Source organism: Aulonocara sp. 'chitande type north' Nkhata Bay, linkage group LG16 (genome assembly GCF_057382095.1).
Source record: "Aulonocara sp. 'chitande type north' Nkhata Bay isolate Kocher_YH1m ecotype deep benthic linkage group LG16, A_spYH_male_GT1.1, whole genome shotgun sequence".
NCBI classification, from domain to species: domain Eukaryota; kingdom Metazoa; phylum Chordata; class Actinopteri; order Cichliformes; family Cichlidae; genus Aulonocara; species Aulonocara sp. 'chitande type north' Nkhata Bay.
Window position 1 is genome coordinate 34,692,518 of NC_141359.1, and position 19,802 is coordinate 34,712,319.

General features: G+C 41.0%; 4 protein-coding genes across 6 annotated transcripts; 2 read left to right on the forward strand and 2 right to left on the reverse strand.

Moving 5' to 3' along the window:
* The first annotated feature begins 936 nt into the window (after nucleotides 1-936).
* Nucleotides 937-4,594, forward strand: asdurf (ASNSD1 upstream open reading frame). The gene is made up of 4 exons (XM_086266559.1): nucleotides 937-3,071; nucleotides 3,257-3,310; nucleotides 3,477-3,552; nucleotides 4,454-4,594. Exons 1-4 carry the CDS (start codon nucleotides 2,997-2,999, stop codon nucleotides 4,492-4,494), a joined length of 246 nt encoding a protein of 81 aa, XP_086122685.1. The 5' UTR covers nucleotides 937-2,996; the 3' UTR covers nucleotides 4,495-4,594.
* asnsd1 (asparagine synthetase domain containing 1) lies at nucleotides 4,513-7,639 on the forward strand. The gene is made up of 3 exons (XM_086266556.1): nucleotides 4,513-5,919; nucleotides 6,175-6,356; nucleotides 7,274-7,639. Exons 1-3 carry the CDS (start codon nucleotides 4,513-4,515, stop codon nucleotides 7,518-7,520), a joined length of 1,836 nt encoding a protein of 611 aa, XP_086122682.1. The 3' UTR covers nucleotides 7,521-7,639.
* LOC147311973 (uncharacterized) lies at nucleotides 7,513-11,961 on the reverse strand. Of its 2 annotated transcripts, XM_086266557.1 has the most exons (8): nucleotides 11,419-11,912; nucleotides 10,117-10,206; nucleotides 8,656-8,735; nucleotides 8,448-8,563; nucleotides 8,257-8,354; nucleotides 8,056-8,124; nucleotides 7,923-7,981; nucleotides 7,513-7,752 (listed from the first exon to the last, which is right to left on the reverse strand). In XM_086266557.1, exons 1-8 carry the CDS (start codon nucleotides 11,608-11,610, stop codon nucleotides 7,632-7,634), a joined length of 825 nt encoding a protein of 274 aa, XP_086122683.1. In that variant the 5' UTR covers nucleotides 11,611-11,912; the 3' UTR covers nucleotides 7,513-7,631. The 2 variants fall into 2 exon arrangements, with proteins under 2 accessions (XP_086122683.1, XP_086122684.1); XM_086266558.1 differs by lacking the exon at nucleotides 10,117-10,206 and having other exon boundaries at nucleotides 11,419-11,961.
* Nucleotides 11,962-12,830: 869 nt separating this feature from the next.
* cnot9 (CCR4-NOT transcription complex subunit 9) lies at nucleotides 12,831-19,775 on the reverse strand. Of its 2 annotated transcripts, XM_086267603.1 has the most exons (8): nucleotides 19,412-19,772; nucleotides 19,069-19,254; nucleotides 18,104-18,219; nucleotides 16,025-16,134; nucleotides 15,822-15,931; nucleotides 15,614-15,712; nucleotides 14,500-14,591; nucleotides 12,832-13,744 (listed from the first exon to the last, which is right to left on the reverse strand). In XM_086267603.1, the coding sequence occupies exons 1-8, from the start codon at nucleotides 19,427-19,429 to the stop codon at nucleotides 13,576-13,578; spliced, it is 900 nt and encodes a 299-aa protein (XP_086123729.1). In that variant the 5' UTR covers nucleotides 19,430-19,772; the 3' UTR covers nucleotides 12,832-13,575. The 2 variants fall into 2 exon arrangements, with proteins under 2 accessions (XP_086123728.1, XP_086123729.1); XM_086267602.1 differs by having other exon boundaries at nucleotides 12,831-13,744; nucleotides 15,822-16,134; nucleotides 19,412-19,775.
* Nucleotides 19,776-19,802: the final 27 nt, after the last annotated feature.

Consider the following 19,802-nt stretch of genomic DNA (forward strand, 5'->3'; position numbering starts at 1 on the left):
AAGACACCTGACTTTCATTTGGATATTACTTAGACAAGCACTGTCCACCTAAAATTTGTTTCAGACTAACTCTGCACTTGTATGGAAATAGCACCGCTGCATGTCTGTGGTCTCCTCCCACAGGACAATGTGTCCGCCTGCACCTTAAAACAGCTCGAGGAACATAACAAAAACGTCGTACCTACCACCAGTGTCACCAGCAGCCACTCTGACGCCACACTTTAGTTTTGGACTCAGCATTCATGTTTGTATTTTTTCCTTCTCCATGTTTGTTTTCTTGAGTTGGAAGTCTATGGAGACCTAAGGTATCAGATAACACTAGTACAGTATTGCACAAAGCTGCTGCAGCTCAATGAACTTTAATTGTATAAAAATAAAGACTGAATATAGACAAGGGGGTGAAACGAACCCTTGCAAAGACAAGTCAAAGAGTGAGAGGGCTTTGATATTGATGCAATTAATAAACTGCAAACAGGCCATGATGGAGAGGTATATTTCAGTAACTCAGAGAAGATAAAGCAGTTGGCTACGGCTCCTTGTCTCAGCACATTCCTCAATCAAACTGGACACAGCTCTAACTTTGAGCCTTATCGAAATCTAGCTGGATGACTTTGAAAAATATTAACCTACTAAAAGCTTATTATGGAGGGTGAAACTAATCAGATAGACCAAAACTGTTTTTTGTAGCAGGTTGTAAACTTGTTTATTTCTGCTGTAGAGTTGGGAGTCTATGGGACTTGACTAATTTATGGAGGAAGTCTCAAGTGGCCACTAAAGGAACTACAGTTTTTGGCCCTAGAGCACCACCCTGCATTCCAGAAGACCCAAAGGGGATCCCCCTGAAGACGCCACCCCCCGGGAGGTCCTGTGTTTAAGAATACTTGGTGGTTTTGATGTTGAGTTTTACCATGATAACTGGTAATTACTAACAAATCCACTAATTTACAGACACAAAGAGAATCAGTGCAGCTTCTTTTAGCCCAGGTTCCTTCCAGTAGATTAATCCAGCCCTAAATTTAACTCTTAATGTGTGATCCAAGCAGGTTGGAGGTTGAGTTATTTTAGAAGCTCTGTGAATGCACATGAAAACAAATGCAGTGCATATGCATACTGTGCTGTCTCATTGCATGAGGGAGCAAAACTGACAGCGACAGGTAACATAAGCACGTATTTTGAGCCGGGTGATGACAATAGGAGCTTCAGTTCCTTTGTGATCTTTTACAGAGCGCCCAACCGTCTCAAAGCCTGCACACACTGAGCCGCTACAAACAGATTACCAGCTCCACTATTAGTGGGCCGCTGTGTCAGGTAGCTGTCATCAGCGGTCAGGCGGCTGCTCTGTCATTTTGTGGTCATGTGACCTGCAGGTACGTCTGTCCCTGAAGGGATCCCGGGATGTGCAACAACAAGCTGTGTTTACATCAGCTAAATTTGTACTCCTGGATAAAAATATTTGGATGACCTGCCTCTTGTGGCTCAAAGTTGTCTCACATTTACCAGCCGCAGCTAAAGAAGGGATCCAGGTGCAAGATGGGAAATCTCTTATTCATCTATTCTTTATGCTTCTCCTCTTTTTTTGTGCTCTGTTGCAATGAAGGTGTTAAAGAACAGCTCAGTCGTATTTCAACAAAATCTGATAAAATCCAAATACCCGAGGCATGGCTCTTGAGGTATCAAGGTCACAACACCTGATACAGAAAGATGACCAACCATCTGAGTGACCAAAGAAACAATGGTCGTAATCACCGTTTTGGGAGCACAACAGGGCTGTGGTCGGTTTAGTTTTTGTGGATATAAGGCCAATGAGTTTTATATGTGCCTGACAACTCCACCACAGAAAAATAAACATCAAGGGTCACAGTCTGGCCGGCTGTGGCAACCTGTGGCCGCTGTTCCTGAAATGACAGCCCTCGCTTTCAGGGAATGAGACTGCAAACATCTGACAGCTGTTTCCGATCAATAAGGCATTGCAGCTGAGTGGACAGCGAAGCAACGTGAGGCTTCAGGCAGGTGTGTTTGTCAAGTTTAAAAGGTGCTTGACGGATTTGGCCTAAATGGCCTAAATGTCATTAGGATGAGTCTAGCTAGCTCAGCAGAGCCACAAATTCACCTTTATAGACCGAATGTCAGGTGTGCTGTGGCATCTAGCCCACCCGACATCTGCAGTAACCCAGAGTTTGTGATGTGTGATCTGCATATTTGCTAACTGAAGACGTCCAGATTAGACCCAAGTGTGTCTGCTGTGTGGGGCAGGTTGACATCTGTGGTCCTAATTGAGAGAAAAGTGACAGTCATACCTAGACCTCACTTTCCCCGGGCACATTCTCCAGCTCTTTTAGGACGGTCCAAGCCGGCTGAGAGACATAATCGCTCCTTCATGACCCGGGTCTATTGAAGGGTCTCCTACCAGTAAAAAAAAAAATGCCTAAAACACCTCACCTAGGAGGAATCCAGGAGGCATCCTGGACATACATCACCTGAACCACCTCAGTAGGCTCCAAACAAGGCTGACTTTGATAAAAGCCTAGTGAGATGAACATAGATAGACAGCCATGTTTAAGTGAATGGACTTTGGCTTATTTTGAAACTGACTGGTTTTGGTGCACATTAAAATAATGTTAATTAGATAATGCTTCAAGGTAAGTGCCAAAACAAATGCCAGGGGTTTCAGGCTGGCTACCTTTGGAGGTTGAAGAAAGTCTTAAACTTAAGTGGTTTGCTCTTGTAAAAAAAAAAGAAAACAAATAGAAAAAGTAAAAAAAAAAATTCGACCATGCACAAATTAATATCTGTATTTTTTGATACAGATGAATGATTCAGTTGAATGGCTATATCACCGCCCACCAGCAGGAGGCAGTAGAGTTCAAACTGTGTGAACATTCAGCACCCGGAAAAGCTTCATTCTGGTTAGACGCATGAGCTTACTCTGTATGAACCAGGTTTGGTTTTATTAATAAAAACTCTGGACAGTTTTTTCTACGTTTCTTCGCACCATCATGTCTTCAAAAAGCTGCAGCAGTGACGAGCAGTTTGAAGGACAGGCCGCAGTAAAAGAAGAACTGAACAAGAAGGTAGCGTTAGCCCAAACATGCTAATACGGCTAATGTGGCTGTTACAGACCACCGGATGTCTCCCAAATACATAGACTTTTGGTTATTTTCGTTATATATAATTATTCTGCCGCTTCTGTTAGCTTTATGTGTCTTAACAGATTCAGATAGTGTAGTTTTTATCGGTGAAACTTTCCGTGTTACAGATTAAAGAGCAGAAGGTTCTTGTGGACGAGCTCTGCAATCTGAAGAAAAACAGGGTAAGTGGAGGAAGTGGAAAGTCTCAAAATTTATTAGATCACATCATTATTTGTGCAGTTATGATGGGAAACACGCAAATCACATGGGTTACTATGTTGTTAGGCTGGTGCAGTCATGTGTTTTGAAAGTATAAATGTGGATTAATGCAGATTGCTTCCCCCGCAGAAAGTCTACATCCAGCAAAGGAACAGTAACATCTTCTTTGTGGGAGAGAGAAGTCAGACACTCACTTCGTGCAAAAGTAAGATGATGGAAATGTCTCTGGTTGAGAGGTGAAAACTTGGAAGTAAAGATGAACAAAAATTCTAAAAAAAAAAAAAAAATTGACTGAGAGTTTATTATTTTTGAAAAATGTGATACATTATGTGTCAAACAGGGTAGAAGCAAAAAACAGATTTATCCTGCTTTGTTTATTTTTTAACATCCATCCATCCAATCGTTTTCTGCTGCTATCCAGGATAGTGGGAGACTGGGGGCAGTAATCTAAGCAGAGAAGGCCAGACCTCCCTTCCCTAAACACCTCCACCTGCTAATTTGGAGGAAGACCAATGTGTTTCCAGGCCAGCTGAGAGATGTGATATCTCCAGTCTGTCCTGTATCTATCCCAGGGCCTCCTCTTTTAGTACATGCCCAGAACATCTCGTCCAGTCCAGAGTTCTTCTGAACAAAACTCCATTATATTTTCAAGAATATGTCAATCAAACTTCAGGTGTCGTTATCAAGACAAGCTAAAGATTGAAAAGTCACCGGCATCACTGTGGGATTGTTTCTGAGCTGCATTGTTTATTTTAAGTTTATGCATGAGAAACTGCTCAATAAAGGACTTTTTTCAGACGTAGGTTTGAGAAATATTTGCAGTGAGGTAAAAACAAACACTGGAAATGTTGGAAAGTCTTGTTATTCTTGGTTGTCTCAGTGCTTGGCTGTTTTTGTGTGTTCTGTCTTTGCTGGCTTTTCCTGTATTTGCTCATTTTGAATTTGATGCCAGTAAAGTTGGGAACAGGGTCCCCCCCCTTTTTCTTTTTTTTTTTTTTTTTTTTTAAATAATTAAACAGTCAGCAGCGTGTTTTATGCCATAATAGGCCTACAGTGAAGGCACAATGTTATGGCATCATGTAACTAGTGCATTGTTCTGTTTCCAGAGGAGCTTGATTATATGAAAAAGGAACTTCAGGATATCTGAGGCCACAGCAACGCCGCGATGTGTGGGATCTTCTGTGCGCTGAGTCTGGCGTCCGCTCACTCTCAGTGGAATCAAAGAGTTTATGAACATTTAAAAAGGAGAGGGCCCAATTTGAGCCAGGACCTCGCCATCACAGGCTCAGATCTCAGCTATTGCTGTTTATTCTCTGCTCACGTTCTTCACATGAGAGGTCTCCTCACTGCTCAGCCGCTTCAAGACGCCGCCGGAAACATCCTGCTGTGGAATGGAGAGATTTTCAGTGGCCTGCCGGTGACGCCAGAGGAGAATGACACCACGGTTTTAGCTCAGCGGCTATCATCCTGCAATGCCCCTTCAGAGATTCTCACTGTCCTGTCTGCTATTCGTGGACCATGGGGGTTTGTTTACTACCAGAAGGCAGGAGACTACCTGTGGTTTGGCCGAGATTTCTTTGGTAGGCGGAGCTTATTATGGACATTTGACGCAGAGGCCGGCGAACTGACTCTAACTTCTGTGGCTGCTCACACTTCTGGTCCCAAACAGTGCGTGTGGCAGGAAGTCCCGGCAGCTGGTGTGTTCAGGGTTAACCTCAAGGCGGCAGCAGAAGCTGGCTGTGTGGCATTTGAGGTTTATCCTTGGGCTCATGCAGAAAGTGATGTCAGTAATGACACCATACCTCAGGTGTTGGAGTCCATCCCGAGAGGTTGCAGTGCTGTGATGAACCAGTCAGGTCTTGAACTCTCTTCACCTGTTCCACCTATGAATGTGTCTCTTCCAGAAACATTAAATGATACAGAAATTCACTCAAACTCATGTCTGTCTGTGGAGGATCTGGAGAAGCTGCTGGGCAGTGAGGAGAAAACTGATGAGGTGAATCATCTCATCGACGTTCTCAGCGAGGCAGTGAGGAGACGCGTTCAGTCTCTACCTTTCAGGGCTCTAAACCTCTCTCCTCCTGCTATTGACTGTGCTCGTGTTGCCATACTTTTCTCAGGAGGCATTGATTCAATGATCCTGGCTGCTTTAGCTGACCGTCACGTACCTGCACATGAGCCTGTAGACCTGTTGAATGTGGCCTTTAAACTACAGGAGCCCAAAAAGAAGAACGAGTCCTCGAGAAAGCCCAAAAATAAGCCCATAGATTTAAAAGCTGATCAGGGAAATTCCCAAGTGTTGAGCCCCTTTGACGTTCCTGACAGAATCACTGGAAGAGCTGGGCTCAGGGAACTACAAGAACTGAACCCTGAGAGGAAGTGGAACTTTGTGGAGATTAACGTAACGCAGGAGGAGCTGCAGGAAAAGCGCCTGGTGCACGTCTGTCACCTGGTGCATCCGCTGGACACTGTGCTGGACGACAGCATCGGCTGTGCTGTTTGGTTTGCTGCAAGAGGAGTGGGATTCATCGCGGAGGGAAACCACCAGAGGCCATTCACGTCGTCGGCAAAGGTGACAAAGAGAGGAGTTTCTTTTGTAGGAAGGAGGGTGTGAGAGCTCAGTATAACTTTTTTTTAATTTGATGAAACTGTTGTTTGAGGAGGATTCTCAGGAATAAAAGAGTTTGGGTCATAAATGGTGTTAAAGGCCAGTTTAAGATAGATTAGGATTATTGTGAGCTAGAAAAATACAGAGCTGGTGGAAAGCAGAATTATTCCACATTTAACTTTAAAAACTTGTTATCAGAGACGTTTCTGATTTGTGCAGGTCATTTTGACCGGAATCGGAGCAGATGAGCAGCTGGCCGGTTACTCCAGGCACCGAGTCCGGTTTAAGACCTCTGGACACGAAGGCTTGATCCAGGAGCTGGCCATGGAGCTGGGCCGGATCTCCTCCAGGAATTTGGGCAGAGACGACAGAGTGATCGGGGACCATGGAAAGGAAGCTCGGTAGGTCTGCAAGTGAAGCTTGTTTTGTCTGTGTGGTGGGTAAGATGTTTATTTTAATGAATCTGGGGTCTTTATAACATCCCATGTGTATCCTTGATGTCTAACAGATAGGTGGTTTTCCTTCCTGATGTTTAAAAAAAGAAAAAAAAGCACAGCTTTTACTAATTTTTATCATGTTTTTAAAAACATTTTACTGCCACCTGCTGTCAGTAAGCGGAACCACTCAGGGAAAAACTGAAATGAAAACAACTTAAAATAATATTTTTGTTCATGTCTGGTTAAAATTTAAGCAGCATGCCGTTTCTGTTTGAAGGATGTGCCGTCCGTTTCTGTGAATTTTCTACAGGCAGAGATTTTAAACTGAGGTGTCTGTACACTGATAATGAAGCTAAATAGCACACTTTCATAGCTTTAATATAAGGTTGTAAACTGGAATGGGTTTTGAAATTCTGGCCGATACACAAATTATATTTAAAAAAAAAAAGAAAAAAGATTTATTATGATAAAGTCTCAGCTTTTTTTTCCTCTAAGTTTGAGCTCTTTAAATACCCGAAGTGGAATAAATGTCCTCTTATTTGCAGATCAGCTGGTATAAGTTTTATTTGTCAATAAGTGCAAAGAGCACAACAAATTGGATTTTTTAGTGTAAATAAACATTTTTGCCAAATTATGATTCATTTTTTCATTTAATCACATAATTGAACTGAGAGGCATGAACAGTTAATACAGCTCGCCTCCACAGCACTGTGTAAGGTGGCTTAAAAAAAATCACAGTGGGTGTTTTATCTCTTGTTATTCTTAAAAAATTCATGTCACGTATGAAATCATGACTGGTGTACTGGTTGAAACTGCAGCTCAGTGTAGAATTTATTTTGAGCACCGCAGATTAAAGGCGCTCTCCTCTGTGGACTCTGCAGGTTTCCGTACTTGGACGAAGACGTGGTGAGCTACTTGAATTCGCTTCCCGTGTGGCAGAAAGCCGATCTGTCGCTTCCTCGAGGAGTCGGCGAGAAACTCCTCCTGAGGATGACGGCAAGGCGACTGGGCCTCGGTCAATCGGCCGTCCTGCCCAAGAGAGCCATGCAGTTTGGCTCCCGCATCGCAAAGATGGAGAACAGCCGCGAGAAGGCCTCGGACAAATGCACAAGACTCCACATTGTTTAGATTAATAAAATAACATTTATAGAAAAGATTGATCATAAACTTAAAGGTGTATTTACAGTCACACACGATAATTTTCTTCTTGGATCAGTTTAAAAAAAAATAAACGTCCTTTTACACCATGTACGACTCAACGTCCTGAAGTTTTTCTTTGAAGTACAGATCACATTCAACATATGATGGCAAGTTTCCAACATCAAAACGCCCAGAAATTTCCTGAATGTAAACAGGTTTCCTGAAAAAAAAGAATACAACAGTCTGCCATCGTCTAAGCTTGAGTGTCATTTAAGTATATGAAAAATACAAGAACAGATTCAAAATGAAACCCTGATTCCTTCTGAAACACACAAAAAGCGGAAATTATTTATTTGGAGTAAAACTCAGATTTCTCCCAGCTGAAATTACCTCGGGATGAGCCAAGACACAAAGTTTCCGGGAGCGTCTTTCTCTGTGATTGGAGCATCCTGTGGAAATATTAAGCTTCTCGTTAATAATAAAAACATAACTTAATTGTGGAGTGTCGGCTTATTTCGTTTACCTTCTTTTCCTCAAGGAAAGTGTCCAACAGACGAAGACTTCTTTTTGAAAACACGTAGAAACAAGGGCACTGAAAACCAAAAATAGTCAGCTCTGTGTTCTGAGTCCGGGTAGTAAAGTTCCATCTTTCATTTACAGTCTTTAACCCTAAGATCCCTGAGTGTATATTTTACCACATTCTGACCATTTGTGTTGAACTTACTGCTCTCCTGGACTTTGTCTCTGAGGGAAGAGGCTTCTCCTTCATACAGAGGACACGAAGATCAGTGTCTGCCTCCAGGATTCCATATTTCTGGGTTTCTGAACACACAAACATAAAATACAGAACTAACTGGGAAGAAGACGCAAAGCCACGGCTGATGTTGGACACGTGAACAGCTTTATTAACCTCACCCTCGTCTCTGCACTGATACGACAGCACAAGGCAGCTGTCTTCACACTTCGACTGGACATCAGAGAACCTCTCTTTAACTTTCCTGAGGCTGAAATCTTCTTTGAAGAGGGTGTCACTGTTCAGGATGGACAGGGAGAGAGCTACATCTCAGAGCTGTTTACACACTCAAAACTACAGTTTACCATGAGCTAAGGAGCACAAACTTACCCTCCGATAACTATGACATGATCTTCTATGTTAAAGTGCTTCACAGCGAGCTGCAGGCAGGCCACGGCGCCCAGTCGTTCCTGGTGAAGGACAAATCAGTCCAGGTAATCAACCAGATCTGAGAAGAAAATCCCTGCCTGACATCGGAATCAACAGCTTACTTAATGTACAAGAGCTTCAGCATATTTAATGAAACTATGCAAAGGTTTACCTTCATGCTCTGACAATTTTCAGAATTACAGGCCCTCGAAGTGCACAGAAGTGGGTTGAAAATAATTTTTTATATAATTATAAGTACAGGAGATATCCACAAGAAGTTTTCAGGACTAAAAACTCATTTTTACATCCACTCCAAATGTCACACTCTAAAGGCACGGGGTGTAAAATCAATCTGGTCACAGTTGTTATCAGAGCTTAAATGCATTTTGGATAGATTGTGGTCTGTTGAAAACCTGGGCAGTTATTTGTAACGCGTTACTGTAGTCCAATTACTTTTTTCGAGTAATGAGTAAAGTAAGGGATTCCTATTGCAAAAAAAGGTAATTAGATTACTGTTACTTTCCCGTAAGCACGCTGCGTTACTGCATTACTAAAACCATGATTTTTTTGCGAGAGTGTCTCACGACAGTGACGTAAGCGAGTGTGACGTTCATGGCAACAGCTGTGTGCAGGAGAGAGTATGAGCGTGCAGTGTTTAAAGCGTGGAAGTACTGACCTTACTTTCAGTTTGATTCCGTAAAAAGTGAGAAAAACATTATCGTTCGCTGCTCACTGCGTGGGAAGAAAACTTCTTTTTACAGCGAAAAAACCCCCATACGTCCGAGCAAGCACCAAATACGCTGCCGCTGGAATGTGAAATTTACAGAGAAACTGCCAAATTCTTCCACTGACTGCTGCAGCACACCTGCACCAGGGCAAACCTCCGCCTGCCCCACTCCTGTTATACAGGTGAAAATAGAGCAACAGGGCCGCTGAGTCTTTGATTTTATTTATTTTCTGCTGCGTTTTACGTGCATCTATTTGAAAGAGTGAGTGTAAACAAAAAACTATTTTATTTTATATGCTGGAATATGCAGAAAAGGTTTAAATGTTAAACAAATTTCTTCCAGTCAGAGAATGTTGCATATAATTTAATGCTTGCTTGATGCATAAAGTTAAAAGATTAAAACTAATAAAACAAGTTTTAAAAAGAGACTTTTCCATTTGATTACATTTTATATGATGGATTATGCAGAAAAAGTAGAATTGGGCTGAAAGATCTATCGCTTTATTACGTATTTAGGGGATAAATCATGTTTTAAAAAGTAACTAATTACTTTTGAAAATAAGTAATCAGTAAAGTAGCAGGATTACTTTTTTCAAGTAACTTGACCAACACTGCTCAGTGCTGCGGGGCATGTGTAAAAAAATCTTTAGATTACAGGTCAGAGGACGGTATGGAAGCGGAGTGTAAAGGATTACATCATTGCTTGTCGTCTGGTCGCTGAGGATCTGGACATTTGTGAAATTTGTTGCCCATTCTTCAAACGCCCTGAGGTACAGAGTGTTGGTCTGTGGAGATCAGCAGAGGATAAGAGTGGGTCACAGACCTGCACGTTACTGATCATTATCATAATCATTACATCAGAAGAGAAGGTACTCACTACGTGATTGTTGTCACTTAGTCAACTATAAATAGATCAACAATCAACAATAACAGAACAACAATGAATCAATGTTATTTCAATGTCAATGTCAGGTTTCATCAGTATTTTAATGTTGTTTCAACATTGATATTTCATTGACATTTCAATCCTGACGATTCTGATGGATCAGATGAAAAATCAACATCAGTTCAATGTCTCCTTGCTGTCTGGGCTGTGCCTAACACTTTATCTCTATCTATTTAACTAACATGTAAAGTGAATCAGGGAACTATCTTTGATGTGTTTGTCCACCAGTGTTGGGAAGGTTACTTTTAAAATGTATTCCACTACAGATTACAGAATACATGCCCCACCTAAATGCACATTACTGTGCATTTAGGTGACCATGATGAGAGAGACAGAGTCTGGCTCAGATGCTGGCAGTTCTCGCTGCAGTCTACCGGTAGCATCTCCTTTCAGGCCAGGATAGACGAATGTCACCGAGCAGTGACTAAGTTTGAGGTAAAAGACTTGCACCCATTTGCCACAGCAGATGCCCCCGATTTACGGTAAGTGAGTGTGTTTAATTGTAGGCAGGGACATTACTGGATATTCTTGTGTAATTGCTACAGAATAATTTATGTTATACTTTGTTATTGCTACAGAAGAATATTTATTTTATTATTTTACATTTACAATTATTTTTCCTGGGGACCCTGTGACACCCCATTAAAGAGCCATAGGCTGGATCTCTTAAGATCTCACTGTTGGGTTTGTAAGGCCATGTTACTCCTAAATTTCTATCTTGTTCAAAGAGAAGCTATAAAACAAAGTTCTAAGCTAATCGACCTTAGTGTTCTCCTTTTTAAAAAAAAAGAATCGATAAGAGAATCGATAAAGAATCGAATCGTTAAACAGAATCGAAAATGGAATCTAAATGGTGAAAATCTTATCAATACCCATCCCTACTCATATTTTGTATTTTAAATACGTAACGGCGGTACATGTATTCCGTTACTCCCCAACACTGTTGTCCACACATATTCAAACCTGGTTTATCATTTTAACAGTTACGCAGAGTCGGATCAGATTCCTGTGAAATGGAGTCAGTTATTGGACCTAGTTACTGGTTATTTACCACGACATAGATGGTGTCCACGGAGCCGGACACTGTCAGCGCGTGGATCCAACGTGAGCTCAAAGGGCACCGACCGACGGGCAGCAGCGGCTTGGCTACGTGCGCCAGGTGGGCGAACCTTCCGGTGGTGTCCGCCAACACATCCCTCTGGAGCCTGGTTCCGTACCCGGCGGCGAGAATCACGGCTTTCATTTGAACTCTGTAATCCGAAGGGCTCCCGGCGAGCTGTCAGGTGCTTTACGGGGAAACTCAACGGCACATTAGCGGGTATAAACCGAGAGAGCAAAGTTTGATAACGTCCATAGATCAACTTCTGGATATTCTCGCGAGGTTAGCGTCCAACTAATGGCAGGACGCTAGTTTTTTTTTTTTTAAAGAACTTTATTTATAATCAACAGTATAACATACAAGGCACCATCATTAATCCGAATATGTAATATCCTCGGTTGAGCGTTACAACGACAAAAGAGGAAGAAAAAAAAACAAAACAAAACAAAAACAAAAAAACAATAAACACAAAGCCAAAAAGAGTTAGAACAAAAAGAGAGAACAGTCATTGAAGGATTTAAAACCAAAGGAAAAAATTTATATGAACAAAAAAGGGCAATCATGATCATTAAATAGGGAGGTTTCTTTTTTAACATAGATTAAACTTGTTAAATAATACAATAAGTTTATGAGCTTTCTTGTTATTCACAAGTTTCAGCGATTTAGCCCAGAGTTTAAAGTCATTCAGCCATCTGTTTATACGTGGTTTAGCTTTAAAATATCTGCATTTGTGAATAAATTTTTTTCCCAGTAACAAAAACGTCCTAATCAACAAGTCAAAATCTGCATTCTCAGCAAGTATTCCAAATTTTATTACTGTCATCATCAAATGTGGTAAATGAATTCTCCTGAACTGTAGCCAGCTCCACATGTCAATCCAGAAGGGGTGCACTGATTCACAGTAGAAAAACAAGTGATCCAGACTTTCAATATCACTGTCACAAAATGTGAAGGCGTTCACATCTAAATTAAATTTCCGTTTTAAGAATTCATTGGTTGGATAAACCTCATTTATGATTTTAAAGTTAACCTCTTACTTTAGGGGAAAGAGGAAGTGAGATATACTTTCTTCTTATTGCCTTAACCTCCATGGTGGATCCGTACTGTCCCCTCAAACACTGAGACCATCGCTTCCAGTTGCTACTTTCTAAATTAAAAGTAATTCTCCGAGGAATTTCACTGTAAATAAAGATTTGTAGGATTTTAGCTGTTAAACAACAAAGCCGCAAATAATGGAACCATTTCAATTAAAAAACTCAAAAAGTGCTTGCAGTCGTATTGAAGACATATTGCAGTCGTATTATTGAGCTATAGATTGACAGTCAAATTCCATAGATAGTCTAATCACACATAAAGGGCACTGCCAGGGGCAGGAGTTTGGTGTAAAATTGTTTATTTGTGAAATATTGCCAACAAGTGCTGTCTAGCTCAGAGATTTATTCAGAACAGAAACCTTTTTTCTTTACACAAATGTGCCAGCAAATGTACAGAATATCACTGTATTACTAAACTGCTGCACATACCAGTGTGCACATCTGGAAGTAGTCCCATTAGAAACACAACAAACAAGAGTATGTATGTAATGTGGGATGTAACTGTAGGATCCAGTGATAGCAGGATATTTACAGCCAGTACCATCTTATTTTAATTTACCAGTAATCTGTGGTGATAATTATGGCAAAATGTATTTGTAGTTACTGCAGCAATAGACACATTTTATTATTAGTTTGTCTGTTGTTTCATATAAAAGGAATGCATTTTAATGCATATTTATTTACTTTCTAAAAAGTAAACGTCAGTTAATTTCGCTGTTAACAGAAATGCAGGAGTGTTACTGTTTTCCTTTTTTCAACCGCAAAATCTCCTACCTAAACATTTCTTTATCAAGCTGTTTCAAGGAAAACATCAGCCTATGTATCATTATTGGATTTTCAAATATTCACAAAAGTCTTGGAAATCATACAGTCTGGGTTCCTATAAAGAAGATGTGGAAAAATAAATGACCCAAGAGCAAAAATATCTTCTTCCATCATGTTGTTTACTTTTCAGTCTTAGCACCACATGTGACAGAATACAAATTCAAGTCCGTTTGTGTCTCCTGTGAATTCTTCACTGCGGGGCCAGCGGGATGCCCCGGGCGTCGGTCACTTGGCCCTCCTGCAGGTTTTTGACCAGCTGAGCCAGCCAGCGTTTGGTGGTGGTGTCATCCTTCAGCACCTGGGCGAAGGTGCTGTCCTTCAGCTGGTCGGGTAGACACTGACGGAGTGCCTCTCTGGCTCTGAGGAAGGAACAACACAAAACCTCCTTTTAATATCACTTCAAATGAAATTGAACTTCAAACTTGATGAAAACACTCAATGAAAGTGCAGATATATTTTTCCAAATAATTAATGTCAGGTTAGAAAGAAGAGTAAGGCAAAAACAAAAAATCATCAGAATAAACAAAAATATAATATTCCTAAACGATGAACAGCTTCAACATGTAGTGCATTTTTCTGTCTATGTAGTTATTCCCAAGTGTTTCAAGTAAAGCTGCAGCTATTACATCTAATACAACCTGTTACCATGAACTGTTTTTACACACATAAACATCTCATGGTGTAAAAACTACCAGTGTATTTTTGCAATAGCTTCTCCTAGTGGCAAGCTGATTGAAGTCTTCAAACAGCGAAGCCAGTGTTATACAGCAGCGGTCCCCAACCCCCTGGCCTCGGACCGGTATCGGTCCGTGAGTCATTTGGTACCGGGCCGCGAGAGTTGAGGCTCAGGTGTGAAATGTATAGTTTTCAGGGTTTTTATCGGTTTTCAGCGTTATTTTGTTATCGTTTTTATCGTTTACTCGGTTTTCCTTGGTCTTTTCACGTGTGTTATGAATAAATTTTCTTTTTTTCGGTACCGGTACTAGTTTTATTTTGTTGTATTTATCCGCGACATCTTAAAGGCCGGTCTGTGAAAATATTGTCGGGCATAAACCGGTCCGTGGCGCAAGGTTGCAAGCACACAATAAACTGCAACAGAGTAAAGATGCTGTACCTGAGATTATCTGAAAGGCGAAGGTAGCAGCGGACGACGTGCTTCAGCAGCCGAGCTGATGGTTCTTTGGAGAGCTGCAGCACCATTTTACCCTGAAGATGCAAACATGATGGAGACAACAGCTACAGTTACATCCAGCAAACAAAGATCCCGACCCACACGCCACAAATCAACAAATTATTATTTAAAGAAAGCACTCAAACTACATTTGAGTTAAAGGTCAGTGTGAAAGCCTCAGGAAACTCTTGTTAATGTCTCGATTTATTTGACTTTTTTCCCTCCTAATGATTTCACCAGGTTGCCCACACCTCACAGTTTGAGAACCACCGAACTGTATCAATATTTTTATTCTGACTGAAGATTAAAGTTCAGCTGTGAACACGTGACAGGATTTTACAGCGTGCTGTTTACACATCAAAGGTAATGAATGTGACATGGGGGCATTTTCTTCTGTCCTTGGTACATTTGATCAGCCCCCTGTATATGGATTACATAAATCAAATCAGTGGAGTGCAGTAAATATTGTTACTATGCTGCTCTCAACTTCTCAAGGGTTTATTTTTTTAAATTTATTTTATAGGCTCAATCATGTGACATGAACCATGCTGCACGCCACTGCAGCCTGGGCTAATTTGTGATGTCCGTGCCCAGTTGGGTTTTTAAAACACCAAAAAGAAACATAAACAAGAGACTCTAGGGTTCGAACTGCAGTGCAACGAACTGATTCCTTTTGAAAAATCAAGTTTAGTTTTAATATGAAGTTTACGTTCTGAAGTATTTCATTTGCTGATAATGACTGAAAATTAATTGTTAAATTTTTTTTAACTGTGGACCATTTCTGCTTGGACATAATTGACAGCGAAGTAAAGATATGACTTGATGCAGATTTTCTTCTGGTCAGTTTGTAAAAAGCTTTGAACAGACAACTGGTTTTTAAATATCAGTCTGTGCCTGTTTATTCCGAACGGTTAACAAAAGTTTTTAATTCTGTCTGGACTTTTCAACAAATTACAAACAGAAATCAGTGAGACTAAACCATCTTCTTGTAATCGATGATGTGTCACAGAAAGTCTATCTGATCATGTCCATGCATATCTTTACAGCAAACACTTACAAGGATCATTGCCACATGGGAGAAACGCTCATAAGTCTGGCATATGTAAGCCAGCCCTGTGTCATCAAGCAGTATCTTCTGCAGTATGAAGGTAGCAACCTGAAAAAACAAACATGCGTGTAAAGATTTCTCACTAGTAGGTGTCAATATTATGCTGCGGGCTATCTGTAAAGGTTCAGACTATTTTAAAAACAGAATAGCTCCGTACCGTCTTAGAGAGCTCACTTCCTGATTCCATAATGCGGAGACAAAGCGGGATGATTTCAGTTGTGAGAAGAAAGTTAATCACTTCTTGTTCATCTGTTTTGACCAAGGCACCTACATTAAGTACAAACAGACATCTTAATACCTGTACACACACACTTTGAATGATAAAAACTCTTTTCATAATACAATGAGAGGAGAGCATACCTATGACTCCAAGGCTGGTGAGGCGCAGGTACTCGAATGGGCGCGTTTTGCTCACAGTGTGCAAAAAGGGATAAAGGAAAAGGGGAATGTGGGCTGCGAGGAAAGCCGACCTGGCAAGATATTAAAAATTAAAAGAAAAATACTTTTAAATCAGTGTAACCACACTCATATCAAACACATATACCGGACCATAAGGCGCACTGTCGATTAACGGGTCTGTTTTCATACATAAGGCACACCAGATTATACGGTGCATCAAGCGAAACAAAACAGTCAGATAAGTCAAACTTTACTCAACTCATTCTTCTTGTTTCCTCCACTTCCGTACCATTGATCCATTAATGTTTAATTCTCTCACAGCTGCTCTTTCACATGTTGTTGCAGTATATTAGTGACTAACCTCATATTGTGGATGGATTATCTCAGTTGTTCTTCTGACTGAAGTTTGGTCTGTTTACAGCATCCTGCCACACGATTGCATTTGTTCTTAACCCTCATGTTAACTTTTATTGAGTGGAAAAAAGTTAGCGTTCATCCTCCAGCTTCACTGGTGGTGGCCAGGGATAGCTCAGTAGGTAGAGTGGTGGCCCCATGATCGGAAAGTCGGGGGTTCAACTCCACTGAACGGCTACCCTGAGGTACCCCTGAGCAAGGTACCGTCCATACACACTGCTCCCCGGGCGCTGCATTGGTGGCTGCCCACTGCTTCACTGGGTGAATGGGAACTATTTCCCTATGGGGACTAACACATACACACACACTGTGTTTTTGTTATGCTAACATAGCTGTGTCGCTAACGATCACAGCAGTGATGTTCGTTGGTTTACTGAAGTTGGACAAGCTGGTATTTAGTGATGTGCACAGCTCGAAGCCGACCGGGAGGTTAAGGCACGATGTGCCTTTTCCCCCCTGGTTGTAGTGGGCCTCGACCTCCTGTTAGCTTCGAGATGGTGGGTAACAGACGTCTCTGAAAACGTTGGAGCACTTTTGCAAATATGTGATGTCTTGATAAACCGAGCAGATATTTGATGTTTACACAGCTACATTCACGCCTGAAAATATCTTAAAAGTTTATTTTGTGACCCAGAAAAAGTAATATTAAAACCAACTAGCTGGCGCCATTGTTAGAAATGAATTGGCTGGGCCACGCTATGAATTCTGGGATAGGTTGGGTAACGAAGGATACACTGACTCGGCCTTCAAATGTGACCTGCGAAGCATACCAGTGCAAGATCTCCGTTTGTGAGATCTTGCAAACCGTTTGTGGGATCTCACAAAACTTCATCTTAATTTTTTTTTCTCCCATGTCCCTTGCAGGGCTCGGTATGGTAGTGATAGCAGAGCTGTATGTTTTAATTCTTTCAGAATTCTCTCAGTCAGAACATCCTATATCATGTTTAGATGGAAACTAGCGAGCTAACTTCCTGCTAACATCTAACTCTGTTAAATTTAATAAATTCTGTTTTCATGGATGCCTCGATGTTAAACTTAATTGTTACACCTGGTAAAGCAGCAACACTGATTATTTTTATTAAAGATGAAAGAATTTAGAAAGTTTTTAACTCTCAGTGTTCGTTTGAATTTGGGACCTGAAGGGGACGGCGTTTTGGACCCAGATACTCAGTCTGTGAGGCTCCTGACTACGGTAGCTGTAATGCTCTGACAATCCATCAAGCGGTGCGGCTTCGTAACTTACTAAAGTCGTACTAAAACATTTTGACAGATTTTTGAGTGCCGTGTACCACATAAAATCGGTTCAGTAAGCACAACCAGAATTCATACATTAGGTGCACCAGATTATAAGGTGCACTGCTGATATTTGAGAAAATTAAAGCATTTTAAGTGCACCTTATAGTGCAGAAAATTAGGTACTTTCATTTAAGGCTTAAAAGCCTTGTTTGTATCAGTGAAAAGAAAAGATGAGGTAAAACAAAAAAAGAAGCATGGTTGTAGTTTAGTTTCCTGAAATTCCTGATTGAAACAGAACAAATGAAGGCAAAGTGGATAAAACTCAATCTGCTCTGTAGTAAAGGTTTTTCTTTAGTATTACACAATTAAAGCTTCCAATTGTCCCCTTACCGTGTCTCTGGGTGTGAGGCAACACATTGCAGGAGTGCCAAGGCGTTGCACACTCTGTTAGACTGATGTGCTGTGAGTGTCGGTGGGTTAATGGATGGATAGATGTTCACTATTTCCTACAAAGAGAAAGGAATGCATCAATGGTGCACAGCAAATGACACTGGGCAAACAGAACTATAGAGATGATGGATTACTCCGTCATCTCTGTGGTATTAACTCACAGGTATTAACTCAACAAGTGGTATAAACTCTAATGGTAGGTAGAGATTAAAAAAACGCTTACAACCATTTCAAGACCTAGTGCCCTGGAAGTCTTATAATTCAGGTCAAGTTTTAAAATATACTAAGAGCTCTTAACAACAAGTACCAATGCAACATATTATATAAATAAAAATAATATAGCAAAACAATTCAGAGTAATGAAGAAGCTCACTTCATGCGAGTGGTCTGTAAGGCCTAGCTGCCATGCAAACATGGCATGACTTGTAGTCCCTGATGGTTGTGCTGAATCTTTGTCAAGCCTATGGCATAGCTTATGTAAGTAGCCATGTTGTCAACATCATTTATGTGTTTGTGCATTATGTGTTAATTAGTGTGTCTTCTGGTGTTTTATATGTGGAGCCAGCCTACAGGAACAAATAAAATGCTGGTACTTTATTACCTCTATATCTTTCTCCAGTAATTTGTTGACATTTGTGAATCCTTATATTGAGGAGATGATGTTATTCTGTCACTGAGAAATTCAAAAACTAAGATGAAATTAACAGTGGGAAATCTATAGCACTGGGTAGGCCAATCACAGTACGTGCTCTGGATGCTGTGTGTATTAAATTTCTAGAAGGGTGCATGTCCAGTTATGCCATAGGGTTAAAGATTCAGGTTTGTGGTTCCGATGTAGATTTGAAGCATAAAAAAAATAATAAAAAATCCTGATTTCCAACTGGTAGAGAGGCAACAGATCTTACCTGCAGGAGAGCAGCGATAGTGCCACAGGAATGCCAAAGCATCGGTGCCAGGTCTGGCACAGATTCGCGTTTCTTGCTGAGCTCCAGCAGGGCATTCTCTCTGGTCTCTGGGCTGGACAACTCATTGATCCACTGGTAGATCTTTTCCCGGTCTACCTGAGCCAGGGCTGTGACATTAGATACAGCCTGCAAAAGGCAAAATTAGTTTAAAAAGCATGTCGTCTTGGGTCTGTGTTTGAGAATGGGTGGTCGATGTTTAATGTAAATCAAACAAAAGGATGAGGAAGCTCCATGTTAAGACGGTTCGAGACTTCAAAGCAAAGTAAGGTGAAATTACACTCACCGCTCCCGTTGCAAGCATTCTCCGAAGCTCTTTGTGGCGTCTTTATGTCGTTATAAACAACTAAATTTGATTAAGTGTGGTGAACGTGGTTGCAATGCAAGTAAGTTGGCGTAACTAGCACAAAGCTAGCCCGAGCTGGCTGCTAAATGTCCTGGCCTATGAAGACAAGTACCCGTGTACATTAACATAACTTCAAATTCGCCGAAATAAGGGGAAAGGGAACACTAGCAGTCTAATTTGTGCGCTTTAAACCACACTAATTAGCTCAAAACTAAACGTAATTCATACTAAAACTAAAGCGAGGCTTAGCTTGGCAGACCCGTGGACAGCCTTGATACAAATAACTGAAATATCGCGAGATGAAAATCCTCGGTCATTACTTCCGTTGTAA

Excerpts from the sequence above, each read along its gene's own strand:
- asdurf (XM_086266559.1), top strand. The coding sequence starts at position 2,997 with ATGTCTTCAAAAAGCTGCAGCAGTGACGAGCAGTTTGAAGGACAGGCC. Across the intron at positions 3,072-3,256 it reads AAGAAGAACTGAACAAGAAG|ATTAAAGAGCAGAAGGTTCT; the intron begins GTAGCGTTAGCC and ends TCCGTGTTACAG. Across the intron at positions 3,311-3,476 it reads GCAATCTGAAGAAAAACAGG|AAAGTCTACATCCAGCAAAG; the intron begins GTAAGTGGAGGA and ends CTTCCCCCGCAG.
- LOC147311973 (XM_086266557.1), bottom strand. The coding sequence starts at position 11,610 with ATGAAAGCCGTGATTCTCGCCGCCGGGTACGGAACCAGGCTCCAGAGG. Across the intron at positions 10,207-11,418 it reads TGGACACCATCTATGTCGTG|ACCAACACTCTGTACCTCAG; the intron begins GTAAATAACCAG and ends TGATCTCCACAG. Across the intron at positions 8,564-8,655 it reads CATGTCATAGTTATCGGAGG|TGACACCCTCTTCAAAGAAG; the intron begins GTAAGTTTGTGC and ends CATCCTGAACAG.
- asnsd1 (XM_086266556.1), top strand. The coding sequence starts at position 4,513 with ATGTGTGGGATCTTCTGTGCGCTGAGTCTGGCGTCCGCTCACTCTCAG. Across the intron at positions 5,920-6,174 it reads CATTCACGTCGTCGGCAAAG|GTCATTTTGACCGGAATCGG; the intron begins GTGACAAAGAGA and ends TGATTTGTGCAG. Across the intron at positions 6,357-7,273 it reads GACCATGGAAAGGAAGCTCG|GTTTCCGTACTTGGACGAAG; the intron begins GTAGGTCTGCAA and ends TGGACTCTGCAG.
- cnot9 (XM_086267602.1), bottom strand. Across the intron at positions 14,592-15,613 it reads CCCATGTGGCAATGATCCTT|GGTAAAATGGTGCTGCAGCT; the intron begins GTAAGTGTTTGC and ends TTGCATCTTCAG. Across the intron at positions 13,745-14,499 it reads CGCCTTTCAGATAATCTCAG|AGCCAGAGAGGCACTCCGTC; the intron begins GTACAGCATCTT and ends TTCCTTCCTCAG.